The sequence below is a fragment of the Mus pahari genome, chromosome 20 (assembly GCF_900095145.1).
Source record: "Mus pahari chromosome 20, PAHARI_EIJ_v1.1, whole genome shotgun sequence".
NCBI lineage: Eukaryota > Metazoa > Chordata > Mammalia > Rodentia > Muridae > Mus > Mus pahari.
In genome coordinates this window covers 33,288,817-33,302,891 of record NC_034609.1, presented here as the reverse complement: position 1 = coordinate 33,302,891, position 14,075 = coordinate 33,288,817, and the positions used below count along the sequence as shown (strand labels likewise).

At 45.2% G+C, this 14,075-nt stretch overlaps 1 protein-coding gene across 1 annotated transcript in view; it reads right to left on the bottom strand.

Annotated features, from left to right (window-relative positions):
* Positions 1 to 5,919: 5,919 nt before the first annotated feature.
* The window catches only part of Phlpp2 (PH domain and leucine rich repeat protein phosphatase 2), a 77,317-nt gene continuing 69,161 nt past the window's right edge, over positions 5,920 to 14,075 (bottom strand). Inside the window, exons 18-19 of the mRNA XM_021220319.2 lie at positions 12,764 to 12,995; positions 5,920 to 8,108 (exon numbers count right to left, since the gene is read on the bottom strand). Coding sequence (XP_021075978.1) covers positions 6,954 to 8,108; positions 12,764 to 12,995 — 1,387 coding nt within the window. The 3' untranslated portion in view covers positions 5,920 to 6,953. The remainder of the gene's footprint in view (positions 8,109 to 12,763; positions 12,996 to 14,075) is intronic.

Sequence of the window (14,075 nt, the reverse complement as noted above, 5' to 3'; positions counted from 1 at the left end):
TTAATTAAGCAGGAGACCAGCCAGAGAAAAATCTGAAGACACATCAGAGGGTAGCATATTAGAACTCCTCCCTCAAACTGTAAATAGCTGTAGTGGGAAACGAGTAAAGGCAGTGGGGGGAGGGGCTGGAGAGATGGCTCAGCTGTTAAGGGCACTGGTTGCTCTTGCAGAAGACCCAGGTTCCCTTCCCAGCACCCACCGTGTCTCACAATGGTCCTCAAGTCCAGTCTGGGAAAGGAGGGATCCAACGCCCTCTTCTGGACTTCAAGGGCACTGCATGAATGCGGTGCACCTATATGCAAGCACTCATGCATACAACTTTACACTTTTTTCCTTTTTCTTTATTTTTTTCTTTTCTTTCTTTTTTTTTTTTTTTTTTTTTTTGGGGGCAACAGCACACTACTGGGCAGTTGTGGGGTTGGGTTCAAATGAGTAATTCCCAGTGGCCAGGGGAAAATATTTTCCACTAGCTGTGCCATGTACATTTGTGGGAAGGACGGTTATGCCACTGGAATTAACTTTTGATTTTTCTCTTTTAAAATACAAGTTTTTGATGGCCGGAGGGATGGCTCAACAGGTGAAGGTGCCTGCTGCCAAGCCAGATACCCCTGAGATACCCACACGGTGGAGAAAGAATGGACTCCCTCAGGCTGTTACTCTAAGCTTGTGCTCACCCTGCCATTTGCACTCACACCCCATGCAGAAATCGGAAAACAGGGGCTGGAGAGAGATGGCTAGCTGGTTGAGAGCCCTTGACTGCTCTTGCAGAGGACTCTAGGTTCAGTTCCCAGTCCCTAACACGGCAGCTCACAACCACCAGTAACTCCGGCTCCAAGGATCCAACGCCCGCTTCTGCTGCCTGAGGGCGCAGGCACACAGGTCACGCACATGCATGCGTGCAGGCAAACATTCAAACATAAAATATAAATGAAGAAATTCTTAAGAAATGAGGTAGAGCTCAGGGAGAATTTATCAGGGAAATCTATTGTCACCCTTGGCCTGATACTGACTAGTGTCCTACACTAAGACTTGATAAGTGACAAATGCCAAAATCAAGTATGTGCCCTTCAGCAAGATTGGCACCCCCAGGACACTATTTTCATGATTTCTCAGTGTTCCTATTGTTATCTCTGCCCACCTTGGATCTTTCACTGGATAAGGGGGACTGACTATGTGACCCCAGCCCTGTGCCCAGCTGGCTCCTGGGAAGCAGCTCCTCTTCTGATTGGAGCCCATCAGGGAGTAACTAATCGCATGGCCACAAGTCCAGAGTTCAGTACTGGAAACCCTCTAGCAAACCCGATGGGATTCACTATTTGCCAGGTTACGCTGACTTGTCATTCATGTGCTACAAATGAGGAGGCAAGGTCCAAGAAGGGCAAGGGCTGATGTTCCTTACCAGTGACTCACAGCATGACATTATTGTTCAGTGGTGTAGAAGTACTACTTCCTATCTACCATTCTGGCACAGATGGCAGAAGCTGTGACTTCTGTTTAATGTTAAACTGCTTTAAACAGGTTAACTTTCCCACAGTCACAAAACCTGTAAGCAGCAGAGATAAGACTTGGACACAGAATAGAGGGATGGCTTAGCAGTTAAGAGGATGCTTTTCCCAGCATCCAATCAGGTGGCTCACAACCTCTCATAACTAAACCTCCGGGGGACTTGCTATCTTCCTCTGGAGTCCACAGGCACACACCCACACCCACACGCGCATGCGCGCATGCACACACACACACACACACACACACACACTTAATTAAAAAGAAAAATAGATATTAAACACCCCCCCCAGGCCCTCTGAGTCATACTAGAGGTGTGTTACAAGTAACAGGCAAGCCCTTGTGGCCTTCAGGACACCATGGAATATCACTGGCATTGGAAAACAAACTTGGGAGTAACACTTGTGCCACCTCGGCCCATATATCTCATGGGACAGAGGTATCAAGAAGTGGGGGTACAGTGTTTGCCTGGCAGGCACACTGAAAGAGCTTAGTGTGCTGCCAAGAAACCAGGAGTTTAAAATGTTGATTCCGGATGAAAAGGAAGCCTGGAAGATGACTTCAACATGGCCTTTACTTGGACTGAGAGGCAGCTGATCTTGTTTGAAATCTGCAGATTAGAAGACACGCGGTGAGAGCGGAGATAGCACTAAGTTGGAGGCTTAACTGGATGGTAATTCTCTTGGAAACCAACACTCACCAAGTCTAAAGTCCTAACGCCCCACTTTAACCTTATGGAAAGAATGCTGACCAGGGCTGGTTAGCTACTGGACTCCTGCGTTGCCAACAGCTGTGATATACTTAAGGAACTGTAACGGCTCATAAACCGGTTTCCTCAGCTAATAATAGCCTTCATTTGACAACTACGCTGCCTGTAGTGACATTTTTTAAATGTCATGGCTGGCTTTGGACTTCTGAGCCTCCTGCCTCCACCTCCTAAGTGCATTTCTTCAACCATAAACCTAAGAGGAATCTTTAGTGAGTGAGTCATCTTTGTTACCATTCCAGCAAAAAAACGGTGCTATGGATTGGGTGTGGTCTGTGTTCTCCACTGTCACTGAAGCCTTGGCCCGTAAGATGCCAGGCGCTCTTAGAAACATGATCCACTGATTACCAGGGTTGAACAGGTCTATCTGACTGAACTGCGACCTCTTCCTTCTCCACTCTTCCCTGCCTCGCTCCAGAATCAAGTTTGCTAGAACTTCCGAGTAAGCGCGTAGCCCTGTGAGGTAAGGGAACATCTTCCTTTTCCCTAACTGCCTGGGTCAGAGCGCGTAGCCCTGTGAGGTAAGCGAACATCTTCCTTTCCCTAACTGCCTGGGTCAGGTACTTGTTATAGGGACACAAAGCTGACTAGCAGAAAAAATATATACGCTGTTTTCATACTGGGGGAGAATCATTCACTTTGGAGGTCTCCCACGTTCTGGCCCCACACCCATGAAGGATGGGCAGCAGTAACTGGACCTAACAGGAAGTTATAAAGCAAAATGAAGTTGAGAGGGGTAAGCTGGAGGGCAAAAATGGGGAACAGCCATGATTATATTTCCTTGTATACCTGTATGAGGTGCTCAACAATAAAGCAAGCATTTTATTCACTGTCTTCATGGTGTCAGAAAATAGGTCTTCCATGTTCTTTTCCCCCGAAGTAGAAAAGTCCTAAACATACTTTTAGTAAATAACCTAGTTATGCATATAATTACAGTTCTTCATAAAATATTCATAAAGCAAAGGCATGGAAAAGATATCCCATTTTATTTTATTTATTGTTTATTATTATTTTTTACAAACAATAGATTTGCTGCAACATGCTCTGGCTCATATTATTGAATTAAAAAATTTAACACATTTCAAAAATATCAAAAATACACTATAATGAGTCTTAGGACTACAATACGACAATGATTGCACAAAAACCATAAGATATGAGCCCACTGTTTGGATGACATCCACTGGCAACAGTGAGAAAACCCGATAGCATCTGGGAGAGGTGCGCGAGAGTTAGACACGGGGAGCTAATGCTGACTGGCTGATCCCCGATGACGGAACACAGCAGATGTGATGCAGCCGGTTCTCCCAGTCTGGGGAGTGCTTGCCCAACCACGGGGCCAAGTTACTACCTGGAGAGAAAGATTACCCTGCCTTGGGGAGACTAAAAGGCTCCACCCAAAGGGAAGTGAAAAGTGACACGGGACAGTTCTACAGTGATGCTGCACACATCACCGGATGGCTTGGAGACGGATTCTTTAGTAATTGGTACGTTTATCAGTAACAGCCAAGTGCTCCCTTATGGAGGTCTCTTCATTAGTAGTTATTGGCTAGAGAAGGTGAGCCTGTGGTTTCCAAGTACCTGCTTTTGCTGAAGGTCTACACAGAAAGAGCACTGTTTGATATTCACAAGTTCAGCCCAACCTAACTGCCTGGAAACAGCACTCATTAAACGCACTGTGATAGCACCCACAGATTACAAGCTGCTCGGGCGGCTCTTCTGTCCCCCAGGGGTCGAGTTCACTGATTATTGCGTGTATACTCCACAGTAGTATAGACAAGCCTCGCTTGTGTCAGGAGTGGCCAGGGACGACTCCATGGTGGCACCACACTTTTATTTCCTATCAACACTGTCATTTCCAGTTACCTGTCACTGGGTTAAAACCTTGACTGGGGCCACAGACACTCTCTGCCAGAGAGCTTCCTGAACTGCACCCACAGCCAAGTGCTCTTTCTTCAGAAACCCTGTTTGTTTGGTTTTGAGGCTGGGACTCATGTATACCAGACTGGATTTGAACTCTCTGTAGCCAAGGCTAACCCTCATCCCTGATTCTCCTGCTTTAACCTCCCACGTGCATGCAGGTTTGCAGGTGAGAGCCACTGTACCACCACACCTGGCCTCAGAGATTTGTTTAAATTAATTAAACGGGAGATGTGGGCAGAAACCAAGAATCATAATAGAGGGAGGGTAGGCTCTCTGGGTAAGAAGTGACCTGAACCCTGACCTCCTGGAGAATGCACCCTCTGGGTAAGGGAGGGATCACACGCGCCTGACAGCCTACGCAGATAAAAACATCAGCAGATCACCTCACTGCTACAAGAGGTGTGTATTACATTTTGGGAAATGGACTATGGCCTTTTAACCCTCTGTTTTTTAGTACAGAGTATAATAGAACATGAAAGAAAGACAATTACAAAACCAGAAGCATCCATTTTGGTTTGGCCTACACTGAGGTCTCTCAACACAACCTAAGGAACCCTGAAAACTCCCCCACAAAGGACACTGGGCCCCAGAGTTCTGCTAACCAGAAGGTAAGTAGATTTATGTTTGTCAAGATCCTTTTAGAACTGAGTTTTGAGGTGACTTTAGTAAATGGGGTGGTAAACAGAGGATAAGAAAACAGTTCACATATAAAAAGACAATTGTTCTAAGACTAGACTACTGAAGTGCTATTTTTCCACATAACTGGTTTCTCGTAATCACCACGTTCTTCAGTCGAAGGCTCTGCCGAGCAGGAGACTCTGCAGCATCCTCACCCTGTGGTTTTCCTTCACTCTCATTTTCTTTCTTTCTTTCTTTCTTTTTTTTTTCTTCAAGTTTCCCATATAAAAATAAGGTGGGAACACAAGGTGGTGCCACGGTCTCTCCTCCCTGCAGCACACCTACAATCTGCAGCACAGCTACAATCTGTATAAGCTTCTGGGTCCCCACCTCAAATCAAGCACCTGAGTTCTAACGTTTCCCAGTAACTGACATTCAGACAGAAGGAAGCTAAGTGTTCACAATGACTTGGGGGCTCACGTTCAGATTCTTGAGGACTGAATTATTAGGCAGCTGCTGGAGTGATTTAGCATCCTCCACCCCCACCCCCACCCCCCAGTGTAACCACTAATGTGCACATGAGCACAGGGCCTCTGATGACAGAATTACCTGTTTACTTTTTAGTATTGCTTTAACAAAAGCTTCCTCCTCAAAAACAAAGGAAAAACAGACACTTTCAATCTTATATTTAACAATTTGTTTCTATAAATCAAATTAAAAAAATGCTCCAATCTATTTTTTTAGTTGTGCAATATTCTAAAACTTCAAAGCATATTTTTCAACTGAGTAAAATCAAGCAATGCCAAAATTTATATCAATAAATAGGAATTAGTTTCCTTAGTAATCTAACGGAAAGAGCAACAGAAATATACAAGAAGTGGTCATTTGCTAGAGTTAAGAGGAATGTGGAAAAAAAAAATTACAGGTTTTCTGTAAGTTTAGCAATTGCTCAGTTGAATAGTCTTTCTTCCCCTGTGTTGAACCATGTCACCATGTCAGGGGAACCAGCAGTATTCAGAAGGGCACAGTGCCAAACATTACAGGGTGAGCATTCAGCTCACTACCAACATTCTAGAAAACATCCTGAGAGACAGGGAGGGAGGGAGGGAGAGAGAGAGAGAGAGAGAGAGAGAGAGAGAGAGAGAGAGAAGCAGTCTAACTTGAGATCTGCCTGCCCATATCTACTCCTAGCTGGTCTCCTGTCACACTCTCTTTCTATAATTCAAGGCAGCAGCCCACCTGTCCAGAGGCTGTCAAGTCTACCTCATGAAGGAAAACAGGCAAATCCACAAGTCCCTGCCTAGGGATCCTAGTTCCTAGCAGGGGTCAGCTTATCCAGGGCAGAGTCTCTTTGACTTAGTTCTCACTCCTCCCCCATCTTATACATCCCCACCCCAACCCCAAGTTTCTCAGGAGCTTTCCCAGTCTGACATCCAACACATCAATTTCCAGGACCCTCCCAAGCACCCTCAAAGAGGCTCCAGTGCTCAATTACTTCTACCTAGGGACAAAGGAGCTGGGCTGCCTCTAAGAAGATTGGCTCCGAGTGCAGATTCAAAAATAAAAGGTTCACAGTCAATGAAAAGTGCTCTCGTTACATAACATTACATACATAAGTCACCTGCTTGATTGGTTCTGTATCTCCAGTAGACATCATTTGATAGGCTGTATTCTCCTAGAGAATAAAAAGCCATGTGACTAGTCACATCACATCCCACTAGTCAGTCTGAGAGATAAGGTGATTTCTCTTGTCACAGAGATCCATCAGCAGCAATTAGTAAAGGGAATCAACCTTCAGTTACTTCCTCCACAGAAATAGTCCCTTTCCTGCCCAGGCAGGCAATTTCTCAAATGATCCTAGGAGAGAAAGGGTTAATGGCAGGTGGCAGGACTGACACAGAACATCTGCTGTCTCCCAGCAACAACAATATCTGCTGTCTCCCAGCAACGCTGGGAGTCTAACCAAGGTCCAATGTGAAGCTTAACACTGATGGCGGTCTGAGCCCATCAAGAGCCAGACCCTGCTAGTGCTCAACTTTTTGGCTCCAAATTCTACTCCACATTATCTATGGTTTGAAACACTGAGGCAAGTATCTCCTGAAGGTCCCTTCCCCCCCTCAGGCTGTGTCCACACGAGGTACAATCACAGCGCTGTATCAAACTCCTCCAGGGGCTCTGTCCGCTCCTCCCCCCTGGGCTCGGGCTCAGGCCTGCCCTCCTGGTGCTGCTTCATTTGCTCCTTCACTTCATCTTCCAGGTCACGAGGGACAACAAATTGATCCTCTGGTTCCAGCTGAGTGGGGGCAGCAAAGTAGCCAGTTTTCCTCTTAGGTGCTTCTGTGGCCACCTCAATGAGGTTCAGGCTGTCCTCCAGGGGCACGATGGAGCCATTGGACAGTTTCTTTCCATACAGACAAGAAGTGGAGGGAGACTTCTGCAACTCCATCTTGTCTTTGTTCGCTGGCAGAAGTATACCACTATTCACACTGTTCTGTCTTCGGATCCCAAAACCCACCCCCCTAGCATGCTCCTCTGAACAGGGGTTGGAAGAATTCTTTGGGAGTGTAGGGGAGTTCTCAGGCTCTCTGCCTCGGCAGCAATGGATGTCTACCTCTACTTCAACCCTGCTGCCGTTGGTTATGACTCCTTCAACAGGCTGGTCATCGTCACTGTCCAGTCCATTGTCAGACTGATTGCTAGAAAAAGTAGCACAAGAAGGCTGGCGCTGGAACACCCCTGCAGAGGGCACTGGGTGCAGACTGCAGCGCCTCTCTGGCCTGGGCAGCAAGCTCGCCTCCAGGCCCACGGTGTTGTGCTCATCTGAGGCCGTGGAGCCCACTTCACTGCTCACCTCTGAGGTGGACATCTCACTGCTGAACTCTGAGGCAATCCCACTACTGGAGGAGGGGGTGGTTGGCTTCGGAGCATCCTTGAGAGCTGCAGTTGAAGCAAACCCCACAGGGCCGGGAAGGGTGAGCCCATTCATTTCACAGGTACAGCCTTCTTCACCAATGTTCAAATAAACCACCATTGCCCCCACATTGTCCTGACAACCGTAGCTCTGTGCTAATGTGCACAGCTTCTTAGCAGCAGCTAATGGGTCTTGCACGTGGCGTACTGCATTGACAGCTTCTAGATACGACAAGTGTTCCCACAGTGCTTTGTTCCCCAAAATCAGCAATTCGTCTTGAATGGTAAGTGGAGTGGAAGCTATGTGGGGCTTGGGGAGGATCCATGGGTAGAGGTATGCGCACCCCAGCAGCCGGGTACAGCAGGTTACTCCATTCACCTTGTTGTCCTAGAGGTGAAAAAAAGCAACAGTGATATGCAACTGGGGCTTTTTCTAAATCAGTGTTTAGGGAGAGAACTGAGCCTCGCATGGGTTTTTGTAACCTCAAATCCCACTCCCAATGAACACACCTCTTCTAGCAAGGCCACACCTAGTACTCCTCAACTAGTACTACACCCCGATGACTAAGCATTCAAATAGATGAACCCATGGGGCTCAAACCACCACAGGAATGTACAGTAAAATCAAGTTTAGCCGGGCAGTGGTGGTGCACGCCTTTAATCCCAGCACTTGGGAGGCAGAGGCAGGCAGATCTCTGAGTTCGAGGCCAGCCTGGTCTACAGAGTGAGTTCCAGGACAGCCAGGGTTATAGAAAGAAAACCTGTCTCGAAAAAAAAAAACAAAAAAACAACAACAAAATCAAGTTTATATGTAATACTGTCCTAGGAGCAGTACAAATGAACTCATGAAATCAATGTATAGAATCCACCCCTCAGATCTCCTGACATCCTGACTTGCACGTACTATTCTGCTGATGTGTAATCGTTTTCTGCTGATGTTTAAATGAGCCAATCATGTGAAACCTCGCCAATTCTTCCTAGCCCCCAACCCTCTCCCAATAAAAACCCCTAGCTTTCGAGCCTCATGGTCGATTCCTGTCTCCTGTGTGAGATACATATTGGCCCCGAGCTCCGCCATTAAACTACCTCGTGTTTTTACATCAAGAAGGTCTCTCGTGTTTCCTTGGGTGGGCCCTTTCCCGAGACTCGAGTAGGGGAGGTGTCCCTGAAAGGGGGTCCTACAATCTTCACAAAACCAACAAAATCTCTAACATCTCCAAGACATTGATTCCACGGCTGCAGTTATCCTCTGAGTAAAGGGAAGGCTATGTATGGCTTTATATGTATAAGAATGTGGCACAGATGCTAAACTTTATTTTCTACATATAAAATAGAAATAAAAGCACTTCCTTCACAAAGGTTAAATATGAAGACACAGTACTTGGCAAATAACATGTCTATGATTGAAATAAGCATAAAATACTTTACAATTGTCTAGAAGCTTAGAAATATCTAAAAATTATTGCCTATAAAACAGATTCTTCTGTAAAAATAGACTAGTGAAATAAAGCATTGTCACTTATCTTCATCTGTCCTGACTGAGCAGAGTCCACAGTCCTGGCAGTAGCAGCCACAATGAGACACCAGCTGGCTGTGTGCTTCCTTGGTTAGAATAAAGTGGACAGCTCTTGTGCCCTTGGTAAGGAGAAATGATGCCATCCCCACCTCTTCTTTTTTAAGTGTTTGTGCCTGGGCGTGTGTGTGCCCATCTATGTGTCTGGTGTGAGCATATGTATATGCAGTGCCTGCTGAAGCCAGAAGAGGACATTAGATCCCCTGGAGCTAGAGATAACAAGTCTTTGTGGGTCCTGGGAACCAAATTCTAGTCCTCATGATAGACCGAGTGCTTTTTTTTTTTTTTTTTTTTTTTTTTGAAACAGGGTTTCTCTGTGTAGCCCTGGCTGTCCTGGAACTCATTTTGTAGACCAGGCTGGCCTCTAACTCAGAAATCCGCCTGCCTCTGCCTCCCAAGTGCTGGGATTAAAGGTGTGCGCCACCACGCCCGGCCACCCAGTACTCTTAATCACTGAGTCATCTCTCGGGACTTTTCATTCCTTACAAAAAAAAAAAAAAAAAAGATTCGGACTGGAGAGATGGCTCAGCGGTTAAGAGCACCAACTGCTCTTCCAGAGGTCCTGAGTTCAATCCCCAGCAACCACATGGTGGCTCACAACCATCTGTAATGGGAACCAGTGTCCTCTTCTGGTGTGTCTGAAGACAGCAACAGTGTACTCATATACAGAAAAATAAATAAATCTTTAAAAAATAAAAAAGGTTCTAGACTAACTGTACATAGATACAACAAAACAAAAATGAAACAAAAACCCACCCCAAGCCTGGCCTAGGGCTCCCACCTTTAATCCCAGCAGTCAGGAGGCAGAAGCAGGCAGATTTCTAGGAGTGTAAGGCCAGCCTGGTCTACATAGAGAGTTCCAGGACAACCAGGGCTACATACACAGACCCTGTCTCAAGCAAAAGCAAACAAACAAAACCCATCAGGACTCTGAGCTAGGGAGTGCTAAGAGCACTTGCTATGCAAGCCTGACTACTTGAGTTGGGTCTCAGAACCTATGGTGAAAGAAAAAGAGACTCCCAAAAGTTGTTCTCTTACATACATGGCCATATGGAGCTGTACACCCTTATTCACGGATCTTACACACACCCATGCGTAGAACAGTAACTGATTGAAGAAGAAGTCATGAATTTGAGGGAGAGAAAACATAGGAAGGGTTAGGGGACAAAGAGGAATGGAAATAATGTATAATACTCGTGTATAAAATTCTCAAAAAATAAATTGAAAATTAACTTTAGAAACTGAGAAAAACTTTAATTATAAAAGCAAAACAAAGGAAGACTCAAGAGTTTGTGCTTTCGGGAAACCAATTCAAATTAGACCACAGATCCAAATGTTTTATAGCTTCTACAGAGCTATAAAACTTCTAGAGGATAAAGTAGACAAAAACAAGTAATCTTGGATTTGTCAGTGCAGTTTCATGTTTAACACTATAAAACAAAAAGCAGGCAGAATTTTAGTCATTAAAACTACTCAGGACAGCCAGGTAGTGGTGGTACATGATAGTAACCCCAGCACTTAGGAGGTAGAGACAGGCAGAATTCAAGGCTAGTCTGATCTACAGAGTGATTTCCAGGACAGTCAGAACTACAAAGTAAGACCCTGACTTGAAACAAAACAAAACAAACAAAACTAAACAACACACCACACCTCAGGTCTGCAAGTTCAACCTCAACAGGAGAGGCGCACGCTGTGAGGCCAGGAGCCCTGAGCTGGACCCCAAGATCCCACACAGGAGAGAGGGGAGAACCGACCTCAGAAAGTAGTTCTCTATCCTCCAAACACAGGCTGTGGCTGTTCATCCACCCACTCCTAATTCACAACATACATACACACATAATAATAAATAAATGAGCCAAATTAAAATCCTCTTTTTGCTAAAGCAGTGGTTCCCAACCTTCCTAATGCTACTACACTTTAAAACCATTCCTCATATTGTGGTGACCCCCAACTATAAAATTATTTTTGTTGCTACTTCATAACTGTAATTTTGCTACTATTATGAATCATAATGTACATATTTGTGTTTTCCGATGGTCTTGGGTGAACCCTCTGTACTGGCTAGTTTTGTGTCAACTTGACACAGGCTGGAGTTATCACAGAGAAAGGAGCTTCAGTTGGGGAAATGCCTTCATGAGATCCAGCTGTAAGGCATTTTCTCAATTAGTGATCAAGGCAGGGAAGAGCCCCTTGTGGGTGGTGCCATCTCTGGGCTGGTAGTCTTGGTTCTATAAGAGAGCAGGCTGAGCAAGTCAGTGGAAGCAAGCCAGTAAAGAACATCCCTCCATAGCCTCTGCATCAGCTCCTGCTTCCTGACCTGCTTGAGTTCCAGTCCTGACATCCTTGGTGATGAACAGCAATGTGGAAAATGTAAGCACAATAAACCCTTTCCTCCCCGACTTGCTTCTTGGTCATGATGTTTGTACAGGAATAGAAACCCTAACTACAACACCCTCTGAAAGGGTTGTTCAATCCCTGAAGGGGTCACAACCAACAAGTTTTGAACTGCTATGTTAAAGGCACCGATTTGAGAATGGAAAGATAAACTACAGACTGAGAAATATTTGTCGAGCACATATCTAATAAAAGACTTCTTTCTAAAATACACAAAGAAATCTCTTAATACTCAACCATAAACAAAATACCAATCCAATTTAAAATGGACATAAGATAATTTTTTTGCAGTAAACAATGTTCATATATAACTATTCATTGCAGAAGCAAAAGGTTATGCTAATTTTTTTAAAAAGATTTATTTGTTTTATGTAAGTACACTGACACATAAGACACACTTAAGGGCATCAGATTCCATTACAGATGGTTGTAAGCCACCATGGGAATTGAACTCAGGACCTCTGGAAGAGCAGTCAATGCTCTTATCCACTGAGCCATCTCTCCAGCCCCAGCTAATTTCTAAAAGAGAAGAAAAACTATAAATAGCTGCTTAACACTTCGTTATAAAGACACAACACAAGTGCAGTAAACAGTGCAATGAACGTAGGAACAAGATGGAGACTCTGCACCTCAGCAGGTTTGCTGAGACTAGCAAAGCCAGATGAGTTGGTGACCCACTAAGGCAACCAAAACCTTCATTACCTGCCAGCCATTATCGGTACCTTTTCAGTTTTGCTTTTTGCTAGTCACTAACTGCTCAGCAGGTTTTGCTTCATTCTGAGACATGGTCTCACTGTGTAGCCCTGGCTGTCCAGAACTACTGATATAGGTCAGGATGGCCTTGACCTTGGAGATCCACCTGTCTCTCCCTTCCAAGTGCTGGGATTCACAGCATTCACATCAGCCTATATATTTCTTTTAATGCTGATACTGAAGCCATACGAACTAAAACTTTATCAGGAGATGGACACAATTTACAAGTTATGAGAGGAAGAAAACAGACCCTCTCTACTTCTATTCAAACAGCTTTCGGTAGGTCCGGGGAGGGGACGTGACTGCCAGAGAGCAAGAGGTACCTCTGTTATGATGGCTTTCTGGTCCTTCACCCGCTGCGCCTCCTCTGGGTCATGCTCCAAGCTGAAGACTTTAGAAAGAGGTACTGGCTTCCCACCTCGGCACAGAACAGCTTGGCACGTGCCAACATTGGCTACAGTCAAGCTAAAGCTACTTGTTGGGTCAGCAGTGTCAGGTCGAATATAGCACAGGAGAGCAGAAGAACCCAGCTTCTGGCCAGCCATTCCTAATTTCCTGTGTAGAATGAAAAGAAAATGAAGACATGATAAAGTTTTATGGTGAACTACTCACCCTTATCCAACCATGGCAGATATTTGCAGTGGGGGGGGGGGAGGAGGAGGAAGAGGAAGAGGAAAAGGAAGAGGAGGAAGAGGAAGAGGAGGAGGAGGAGGAGGAGGAGGAGGAGTCGTCGTCTAGCCTACCACTTTCAGCTACAAAGACTTTAAAGGGGGTTCCAAGGGGCATCTTGCTCCACTGTTTCTGTGTCTGTCCAGAGACATCCTCATTCTGGAGCTTTCAGACTTCAGCGAATCAGTGCACACAGAGGGCCTGATCACAGATCACAGTTAGAGCAGAATGTGGGCCTGGCTCCAACCATAGAGCACCTCATCTGGGGCAAGAAGCTGGCCCTGCATGTCTAACAAGTTTCTAGTAAATATGCTGAGAATGCTGGAAAACACTGTGAGAAGCACCTGGGCTGTAAATTCAGAGAGAGAGACAGAGACAGAGACAGAGACAGACATAGACACAGAGAGAGACAAAGAGACAGAGACACCATGTGTTCAGCAACCTGGAGGCAATGGAACATACAGTAGATACCACCAGAAGAATCTCATTTCAAATTTCCCTTTCATATTTGTTAACTGTAAAAATCCCAGCAAGTTCTTTCTATAAGAAATCAAACTGATACAATTTCTACCTATTTGGCTATTTTGAAAAATAAGAATGAAAATTGTATGGTATAGTTCGTGGTCCTTGGTAGATACAATCTTCAGAGTTCCCTCTTTCAAACTGTTAGTTTGCCAAGCCTCTAGCTTAATTCTACTGAAAAAACGAATTCCTTTCCCAACGCCCTGATTTTGAACATGTGAGACTAAAACCGATCCAGCTACAAGTTGTTCCAGTCTTGACTGTTCACGTTTATAATCTCAGCACTCTGCATCCTTTAGGCTGCCTACCTGAGGTACAGGGCACTCTCTGCTACTTAGAGATTTTCAGGAGTTGGGATGCAAGGGTTTTGCTTGAAAATGGCTTAAACGTGGATGCTCACAGCCAGCTATTGGATGGAACACAGGATCCCCAATGGAGGAGCTA